At 47.4% G+C, this 10539-nt stretch overlaps 1 protein-coding gene across 1 annotated transcript; it reads left to right on the top strand.

Annotated features, from left to right (window-relative positions):
- Positions 1-4508: 4508 nt before the first annotated feature.
- On the top strand, positions 4509-6462 carry Nhlrc1 (NHL repeat containing E3 ubiquitin protein ligase 1). The gene has a single exon (XM_021216010.2). It carries the CDS (start codon positions 4509-4511, stop codon positions 5712-5714), a length of 1206 nt encoding a protein of 401 aa, XP_021071669.1. The 3' UTR covers positions 5715-6462.
- The last annotated feature ends 4077 nt before the right edge of the window (positions 6463-10539 follow it).

Here is a 10539-nt window from a genome sequence, read left to right as displayed (position 1 = left end):
TCAGTTTTTAGCACCCACGTGAGGCAGCTCACAACTGCCTGTAACCCCAGGTCCAGTGGCTCTGATACCTTCTTTGTTCCACCATGAATACCCTCACATAAGTGGCACACACATACATGCAGATAACACACAGCACATAAATTAAAATTTTTTAAATAAATGTTAAATAATAATGCATGAGGTCTGGGATTTAGCTCAATGGTAGAGTGTTTGATTAGTATATGTGAGGACCTGGGTTCAATCCCTAGTACTACAAAATAAGCACAATATCTGAAAACCTGGAAAGTCTAGCAGGGGTTACCAGGGACAAACGAGAGCAGGCAAATACCCTTGCACTAGAGACATCACTGCTAAAAGGGGAACATTTTTTCATCTTTTCTGCCTTAAAAAAAGATTTATTTATTGTATGCATGTGAGTATCTTCAGACACACTAGAAGAGGGCATCAGATCTCATTACAGATGGTTGTGAGTCACCATGTGGTTGCTGGGAATTGAACTCAGGACCTCTGAAAGAGCATCTTAGCCACTGAGCCATCTCTCCAGCCCCCTCTGGTCTGCCTTTACATACTTGTGATTTTACAAACATATGCTTTCACTACAGGCCCCATGGTACATCTTTAATTCCTTCCTCTCAAGTTCTTCCGACCTTTCCTGAGTGACTAAATATCTCTCAAAAGCAAACTATTATTATTATATTTTGATTCATCAGTGCCAGTGTTGGTTGTAAGCAACATGTTCTACCATGGAGTTACCTGCCTAACCCAAGGTCTGTATTATTTCTTTCTTTGAGACCAGGTCTCGCTATGCAACCTTGGCTGGCCTGGAACTTAGGGATGCCTGCTTTTACCTCCCAAGCTCTGGGATTAACGGTGTACCCCACCAGATCCGAGGTCAAGTCCTTGTCCATTCCCTCCTGTCCTGATGATTTCGTTCGCCCAGCAAATGAAGTGCGAGCCTGTGAGGCCTGTGCTCGGCGCAGTCCAGAGTTGAGCAAAACCAGGGGTGGAACTTAGTGTGTCTCTTCATGGACAAAAAGCAATAAAATCAGATGAAGACAGGGTGCAAGCTTTAAAACGGACCAGGCTGTCAATTAGACTCTGTACCCTTGATCCCACAGAAGAAAGGCCAGGCTGTCGGCGTAGGCTGGTGGAGACAACAGAGTAAAACTGGTGGGTTCCATGGGAGGGAGGCAGTCTGAAGTTCGAGATTGCCAAGAACCCTAAACTGCGAGATTCAAACCTTGGTTTTGTTTCCACTGCTGAAGCTGGAAACCTTGCATAGCTGAGAAAACCTTAACTGCCAATCACGTGCCATCCCTTTAACTTAATATCTGGGCTGTCATAGTAGCCAGCACCTGTAGTCCTAGGACTAGGAGGGTAGAGGCAGGAGCATCATGAGTTCAAGGTCAGCCCCAGCCTCATAACCAGCGTGAAACCGACGTGAGCTGACCCTGCCTTAAAACAAAACAAAACAAAACAAAACAAAACAAAACAAAACAAAACAAAACAAAACAAAACAAAACAAAACAAAAACCCTCCTAGTTAGGTGCTTCATAGTAAACCCCAGGAGGAGACTGAGTTGCTGCAAAGCTGCCCAACGTAGCCAGCAGTGCTCAGGGTGTAGTACCACCTGTAGCCTCTCAGAGGCAGCAAAGGCCTGAGAAGGCAGAGAAGGAGGTTCAGCAGGCAGAAAGCCTTTGGGACCTCTCTAGAGGACACAGCTCAGCTGCAGTCAGCAATGAATCGGGGCCTTGGAATAGTTTGGGTGCAATGCAGAAGTGGAGATGAATTAGATACAAGTAAGGGATCCATTGGGGTCAGTCTGGGAACTACCTTCAAAAGATGATACCTTATAGGACGGCTCTGGGTTTGTCATGCTCCATGTGGGAGCCGCCAGCCCCGTGTGGAAGTTAGCTTGTCTGAATTAGACGCACACTGAATGTAAAACACGCCAGACTTTACTCACTATACAAAATGAGTGTTAAAATGTCTCCGGTCATGTTTTCAGGTGATTACGATGTCCAGAGGATGGATTGCGTAAAGAATACGACTAACTTAATTTCGTTTTTCTTTTCAACTTTTTAAAAACGGGGATACAAGGAAATTATTTTAAAATGTGGGTTTTGAAGCCGGGTGTGGTGGCGCACGCCTTTAATCCCAGCACTTGGGAGGCAGAGGCAGGCGAATTTCTGAGTTCGAGGCCAGCCTAGTCTACAAAGTGAGTTCCAGGACAGCCAGGGCTACACAGAGAAACCCTGTCTCTGAAAAAAAAAAAAAAAATGTGGGTTTCGTTACATTTCTATTGCACAAGACTGGTTCTAAAAATAGTCCAGTTTTGTATCCAGGCTGTATTTCCTGAGTTAGAAATTGTTTCTGAGGAGCTGGAAAGAAGGCTTAACAGTGAGGAGCACTTGTTGCTCTTGCAGAAGACCTGGGTTTGATTCTTAGCAGCCATCGATAACTCCAGTGTCCTGGAACCGACAGCCCCTCTCGGACCTCCTATGGCACCAGGCATAATGTAGAGAAAACACTTATACACATAAAGTAAAATAAATCTATTTTCTTATTATTTCCGAGGGGCTGGAGAGATTGCTCCGTAGTTACACACACTTGCTGCCCAGTTAAGAATCCACAGTAGGAACCCACCCACATTCAGTGGCTCACACCTGCCTAAAATTCTGGCTCTCAGGCATCTAACATCTTCTTTTGGCCTCCAGACGTCCACACAGACGTCCACACAGACACACAGACACCCACACACATACACACTAATAAAAAAGTTTTTTTAATTACTAATAAAAAACTTTCTATGAGATTATTTTAGTTGGTGTCTTACTTAGAATGGAAATGCATTTTGAAATCATAGTATCGGCTTGGCTATTCTGATCTAACATTCAATCTCTGAGATATGTTAATAGTTGATAAAAACAAAACAAAACAAAACAAAAAACCAACTGTTTGTTTTCCTTGGCCTTCCAAAGAATTTCTCTTGAAGAGTGTTAACACAGGCTTGAGTCCTCCAGTTTCTTGGAAGTCTATGGAACAAGAGGGTAACCAATCATAATCACGGCCTTTTAATGAATAAGAATGCTCTAATACATGGTTTGGGCCAGCACCTTGTTTATGTAAGACAGTTAACTCCAAAAATGAGAGCTTCGAATACCCCCAATGGATTTCGGAAGATTATACTGAGCATAAGATTAAGATACTTCCAAGATATGATAGATCATCTTTATTGTCAATCATTTTGCAGTTTTGAAATATTTCCTATACTTATTTATTTGCAGGTGTATATGTTTGTGTGAATGTATGTCACATGTTTGCAAATGCATGGAGACCAGAAGGGGACTCTGGCTTCCCTGGAGCTGGGGTTACAGATGCTGCGGGGAACTGAACTCATGCCCTTCAGAAGGGCTACAAGAGCCCTTTACCACTGAGCCATCGCTACAGCCCCTTTACTTTCAATCTTTCCCGGGACTGGAAGACCCTGACGGGGAGGAACCGCTGGCTCAAACTTACCTGTATGTTATAATCCCCGTCACAGCGCCCCGCAGCCCACACACTGGAGCAGTCATGCCTTTGCCAACGAGACTCAAACATTTGTCATACGCAACCATATTTGATGATCAGTGCGAGACAGTGAGATGCCCTGTAGTCAAACTGCCTGCTTTCCAATCACAGACTCCATGAGGCTTAAATAAAAGTGAATGTTAACCACTTAAAAGACTGCAGGCACGAGCGAATCCTGTAATAACTGCTATTAACTAACAAGTTCTGTTGTTGTTTTGTTTGTTTTTGAGACAGGGTCTCTCTTTGTGCCTGGAACTCACTATGTAGACCACCGTGCGAGAGAGCTAACGGCTTTCAAAATATCCCTTCCACGCAAACCCACTTCACAAGTACTCTTTTGTTTGTTTTGGCTCGGGGGGGGGGGGTTGTTTTTTTTTAGGCACTGTAGCCTAGGCTGGCCTCCAACTAACAACCAGCCGCTATTCGCCTGTTTCTGCCGCCGGAGTTCCGGCATCACAACTATCACACCCAGTTCTTTGAGGTCTACCTTCTCACAAGAGGGAAAAAACACACCACAGAGGAATACACATCTGCCTCCTAAAGTTATTTTCTTTCTCGTATCTCTGTCTTCAGAATCATACTATACAGAGACTAGGAACCATGTCATGTTCCTGCCCAGTCCTGGTACCCAGCTCCCAGCGAAGCTGACTGGCAGTCCTTCTGGGCACCATCCCTGGGAGACTAGCTGCCACTTACAGGCGGAGAGAGACCCACTCGCCGCCCCCCCCCCCCCAACTCCCAAACGTGTCTCAATCTCTAATCCTGCGATCTTCCATCCGTGACGCGATCACCCCAGGTCTGCACACGGCGCATGCGGACGGTTGCGTCGTGCGTCCGCCAGGGGGCGGCAGCGTGCGCCCCGCGTCAGAGCGCATGCCCAGCTCCGTGACCGTGGCCGTGACCGAGGGCTGCGCGGAGGCAGCGGAGCAGCGGGAGCGATGGGGGAGGAGGTGGCAGCGGCGGCGGTGGCAGGGGTGCGGCCCGAGCTGGTGCGGGAGGCGGAGGTCAGCCTGCTGGAGTGCAAGGTGTGCTTCGAGAGGTTCGGCCACTGGCAGCAGCGGCGCCCGCGCAACCTGCCCTGCGGCCACGTGGTCTGCTTGGCCTGCGTCGCCGCCCTCGCGCACCCGCGGACGCTGGGCCTCGAGTGTCCCTTCTGCCGGCGGGCCTGCCGAGCCTGTGACACCAGCGATTGCCTGCCGGTGCTCCACCTTCTGGAGCTCCTGGGCTCCACCCTCCAAGCGTCCCCGGCTGCCCTCAGCGCCGCCCCCTTCGCGCCGGGGACTCTCACCTGCTACCACGCCTTCGGCGGGTGGGGGACCCTAGTGAACCCCACAGGGCTTGCACTGTGCCCCAAGACCGGACGGGTAGTGGTCGTGCACGACGGGAAGAGACGGGTCAAGATCTTTGACTCCGGAGGAGGAGGTGCACACCAGTTTGGAGAGAAGGGGGACGCAGCACAGGACGTGAAGTACCCCCTGGATGTCGCCGTTACCAACGACTGCCATGTGGTTGTCACCGATGCTGGCGACTGCTCCCTCAAAGTGTTTGATTTCTTTGGCCAGATCAAGCTGGTTGTGAGAAAGCAGTTTTCCCTGCCTTGGGGTGTGGTGGTCACCCCTCACAATGGGGTCCTGGTGACTGATGCAGAGGCAGGGACTTTGCACCTGCTGGAAGCGGATTTCCCTGAAGGGGTCCTTCGGAGGACTGAGAGGTTGCAAGCTCACCTGTGCAGTCCCCGTGGGGTGGCAGTGTCATGGCTCACGGGGGCCATCGCGGTCCTAGAGCATCCTTGTGCCTTTGGGAGGACTAGCTGTAACAACACAAGGGTGAAGGTGTTCAACTCCACCATGCAGCTGATTGGTCAGGTGGATAGCTTCGGGCTGAACCTCCTCTTCCCCTCCAAAGTAACTGCCTCTGCTGTGACCTTCGATCACCAAGGAAACGTGATGATTGCTGACACCTCTGGTCCAGCCATCGTCTGCTTGGGGAAACCTGAGGAATTCCCAGCCCTGAAGCCTATAGTTACTCACGGCCTCTCCCGTCCTGTGGCACTGGCCTTCACCAAGGAAAATTCCCTTCTTGTGCTGGATACTGCATCCCATTCTATAAAAGTCTTTAAAGTGATGGAGGGCAACGGAGGGTGAGGGGGATCCTGAAGCCAGGAGTCAGAAATCCTGGTGTCATTGGGAGTAAGTCTCACCCATCCCATCCAGGCAAGGGTAATGGTAACTGAATGGCAAAAGCAGTTACTAAGGCAGTTTTTAAAGACTAATAATTACATTTGTCATTCAGTGAGTGCCTGTTCCCGTGTTAAGAAATTTACAAATCTTAGCCCATTTGCTCCTTAACACACAGCGATGTTAATTCCTATGATCTGTCCAATTCGGAGATGAGAAAACAGACCCAGGGCATTCAGTATGGTTTCTTTGTAATACCTGGGACAGTTGAATTCAGTTCTGGCTCCAAACCACTTGCTCTAAAATATGATATCAGATGTCAAAAAAAAAAAAAAAAAGTGAGCTGTGTCTTATGTGTGTTCTCCTTACAAGTGGGTAACTGGTAAAGTGCACAAAGAGACAAGAAAGGGGTCTCCATGGAGATTTTAGGAGAAAAGAGAAAATGCCCTTCACCTTCAGCTGTGAGCTCCCCAAAGGTAGAGTAGATGGTTTATTACCAACTCCAAGATTTGAACAAGAAACAAAGTTGAGCTCTTTCCTTATAAGGCAGAGGCTTCCAGGATGATAGTGTGTGCCAGAATTCCAAAACTTGGGAAGTGGAGGCAGGAAGTTCAATGCAGTCTACAGCTCGCTACCTATTAATTTTGAGGCTAGGCTGGGCTAGTGTTTTCTCTGTCTCTCTCCCTCTCCTTCTCTCCCTCACCCTCCTCCTCCCCCCTCTTCCCTTCCTCCTCTCTCTTCCTCTCCTTTTCCCTCTCCCTCTCCCTCCCCCGCCCCCCACCTCTCTCTCCTTCCTCCATGGGCACTGGGAACTATCCCTCAGTGATAGTTTGAGAAAAGTCTGCAGAGCCACTGCCTGCTAGCGTCATGGGCAGATGAGACCCGTGTTAATTAGATGTCACCCCAGCACCCTGATGGCAGAAGTGATTTTGTGTGCTGTGTGGCGAATCTCTGCCGTCTGAAGCACTTTGTGATGGGGGGGGGGGTTTCCTCTGTGCAATTTGAAAGGTGATTCAAACACTGTGTACTCAATAAACAGTCCTCGTCCTTTTAGAGTGCTGGCAACATGTCTTGAACGGAAGCACAGCCTTGACGTAAGGGCTCCTCAGGGGTGTAATTGGGGGGAGGAGTAGGAGGATATTTGGGGTGAAGTGCTGATCCTCTCTACGTTTCATTTTTTTGAGCAAGCACAAAAGTCTTCGAGTTCAGGGATGTTGGAATTATACCAAATAACTTACACCTCTGAGGCAGAATGAAAATATTTTCTGGTGATGCTTTTGAAAGGTGAGAGTTTGCTTTAGATAAGAACTGATGGTGTGTCAACAAAACGATACCCTTTCAGACAAAGAGGCTGTTTGGGGACAAGGTCTTGTACATCTTGGGCTGGCCTTGGACATGCTTTGAAGCTAAGCCTGACCTTCATTTCTGATCCTCCTGCATCCATCTCCCAAGAACTGAATTAAAGGCAAGTATCACAACACCCAGGGTTCTGTGGTGCTGGAGGTAGGTAGAATCCAGGGCGTCATACATGCTAAATAAGTGTTCTACCAACTGAGTTACAGCTAGCTCTACAAAGATTTTATTTTATTCATTTATTTTATTCATTAATTTATTTATTTTGAGGTAGAGTTTCTCTGTGTAGTCCTGGCTGTCCTGGACTCACTTGTAGACCAGGCTGGCCTCGAACTCAAGAGATCTGCCTGCCTCTGCCTCTGCCTCTCTGCCTCTGCCACACTGAGATTGAAGGCACACACTACACTCAGCCCCTACTGTTTTAATAGAGACACTCACTGAAGTATGACTGAGGTGTCTTCCAAAGAATACGAAAGCTGACATCAGGAGCCTAAGGTGAAGGCCTAGCTGCCATGCCAGCCCATAAAAGCCTGTGTTTTTAAATTATCATATACATATTGTGTGTATGTTCATACATGTGCCTGTGTGTGTGTGCACATACCATTGTGTGGAGGTCAGAGGACAACTTGAATGAGCCTGTTCTCGTCTGCCACCATCTGGGTTTGGGATATTGAACTCAGATCATCAAGCTCGGTGGCAAGCATCTTCATTCACAAATCATCTTCCTCCCCAGCCCACATTGTTGCTTTCACTGATTCCATCCCATAATATCAATAGTAACATTTTGGGCACTGCTCAGCACCACTGATCCTCTAACAGGAAGCCTGGTGGTTGAATTTTTCTCCCTCATCCTGATGCCCTTGGCTGGGCATTGTAGCACACACCTAAATCCTAGCACTATGAGGCCAACTTGGGCTACATAGTTAGAGCCTGCCTCAAAAGAAAAAAAAAAAAGTCAAATAAATTATCACCATAGACCAGTGACTTCACAGCTATTTTAAATATGTAACAGCAAAACTTAGATAAACTGTGGATTAATCTTACAATGTTTTCTTTCAGAACCATTACATTTGAATAATGTTAGTGTCTGTTGACCCAATTCAAAGATTTTTTTAAAAAATTATCACATATTTTAAACTTATTTAAGTAAAAAAAAATGAATTTATTTTTGTTTCATGTGCAGTGGTGTTTTGCCTGCATGTATGTCTGTGTGAGGGTGTCACATCCTCTGGAACAGGAGTTACAGACAATTGTGAGCTGTCATTTGGGTGCTGAGAATTGAACCTAGGTCCTCTAGAATAGCCCATGCTCTTAACCACTGAGCCATCTCCTCAGCCCATTAGTTTCATCTTTTACTCTACAGCCTCTGTGTTTGTTTGGTTTAGAAAGAGAGCATATAGGCACTTGGATGTCTGCAGTGGGCTGCTTCCATGGAGAGTCAGGTGTAGGTTTGTGGCGCACAGTGCCAGACTACCCTGGAGATGCGATGACTGTAACCTGATACTTTGTTGCAGCTTGTCTTTCTTGGGAGGAGGGTGGGTCAGGGTACGCAGCAGGAAATGTCTAGGGCAGATATTCCCATGAGTCTGTAATACGGAACACCTGGGCAGTTCTTCATTCCAAGCATCCTCAAGTCAGCAGCCTGTGATGTCGATGTAAATTCTGTCTTCTGGGCTGCGTTCTTTAAACCAAACTAATGATTACAAACGAATTCTCCAATAATCAAAAAGAAATGGTTTCAGCAGATCATTCAGGGTGCCAAACGTGATGAGGGAAAGCTGAAATGAGAGGGAACATGACCTAAAGTAAAGATCGAAGGAAAACAAACTCTTCCAGGACACCAGGCATGCGCTATCTAGTGAGACCACAGGCGTGGGCAGTGCCCGTTCCACAGCCTCCCGCCACCCTCCACCTCATCTCCTCTGGCACTGGGAGCTGATTCTGACTTTACTCTGGCCTCTAGATCTGACTTTCCTCATCTTTTGCCTTTGGCATTTTCTAAGGATGGTTCAGATTTTTTAAAAAAGACATTTCTCCCTTTCACTTTATTTTTTTGAGATTTATTTTATATATGTGAGTACATTATAGCTGTCTTCAGACACACCAGAAGAGGGCATCGGATCCCATTACAGATGGTTGTGAGCCACCATGTGGTTGCTGGGATTTGAACTCAGGACCTCTGGAAGAGCAGTCAGTGCTCCTAACCATTGAGCCACCTCTCCAGCCCATGATTCATAGTCTTAACTCTTCTAGAAACTCTAGCTTTGGCACCCAGGGCTCAGACTATCAAATGGGGTAGGTCCTTACTTAGACCTGTTTGGAGCCTCCACTTAGAGGCGGTGCAGACCCCACTGGAGATGAGTTACATGAACTTTGAGAAGGAAGTATAATCCCATACATGTCGGGGGAAATGAGCAAGCACTACTGATGATCACAGATTTAATACACTTACCACAGACAGAAGAAATACATCCTGGTGACTAATGTTCAGTTGGTAGTGATAGGCCATGGTTATCCTCATAGCATAATATGTAGAAAATGTGATTAGAAGCAGGAAACTCACACAGCCACTGTAGTGCACAGTTGTGGAGTCTCTGTGCCCATAGCTGCACGCACAGGCCCTGTGTTGGCAGCTGTATCCGCCGACGGTCCCTCCAGCAATGCAGATTAAGAACTAGTCCACATACAACCCAAGAACTGCCAACCCGCTCCCATGCCTCAGGTGGTTTTGGTTTGTGAGGTAGGGTTTCAAGTAGCCCAGGTTGGCCTTAAACTCAAGATGTAGTTGAGGATAACCTTGAACTCCTGGTCCTCCTACCTCCGTCTCCTAAGTGCTGGGATTACAAATCTACTCCACGATGCCCAGTCGATACGATGCTGGGAGATTCTCACATGCTAGGCAAGCGCTCTACCAAGTGAACTACTTCTTCAGCACCTACCAGGGGTTTTGATTAGAGGAAGAACGTGGGCTGGAGAGATGGCTGGGCTAATAAAGGATAGACTCACAGCAAACAAGGAAAGGCTAGGAATATGGCTACAGATTAGCCTGGGGTGACCAGATTTTTCTTTAAAGGTAACAAAAAGCAAAACAAGGGAATCCAATTTGGTTCTTGTTACTGAAGTTTGGACTTAAGATGGATCATCAGAGGGTGATGGAAAACCTCTGAGATGGGAGTCAGCGCCTGGGAGCAAGATGATCACAGCAGGAAATCCTTAGGCAGAGAAAAGAAACCCAGTGGAGGAATCCGGTGAGGCTGCATTGGAAGGTCAGCCAGCGAGGGCACTTGTCACCGAGCCTAACTGCCAGAGTCAGATCCCCAGGATAGACACGATGGGAAGAGAACCAGCTTCTGCAAGTTTACTCTGACCTCTACGTCTGTGCTGTGGCATTTGTACACACACACACACACACACACACACACACACACACACACACACA

Source organism: Mus pahari, chromosome 16 (assembly GCF_900095145.1).
Source record: "Mus pahari chromosome 16, PAHARI_EIJ_v1.1, whole genome shotgun sequence".
NCBI classification, from domain to species: domain Eukaryota; kingdom Metazoa; phylum Chordata; class Mammalia; order Rodentia; family Muridae; genus Mus; species Mus pahari.
This window is presented reverse-complemented; position numbering and strand designations above follow the sequence as displayed.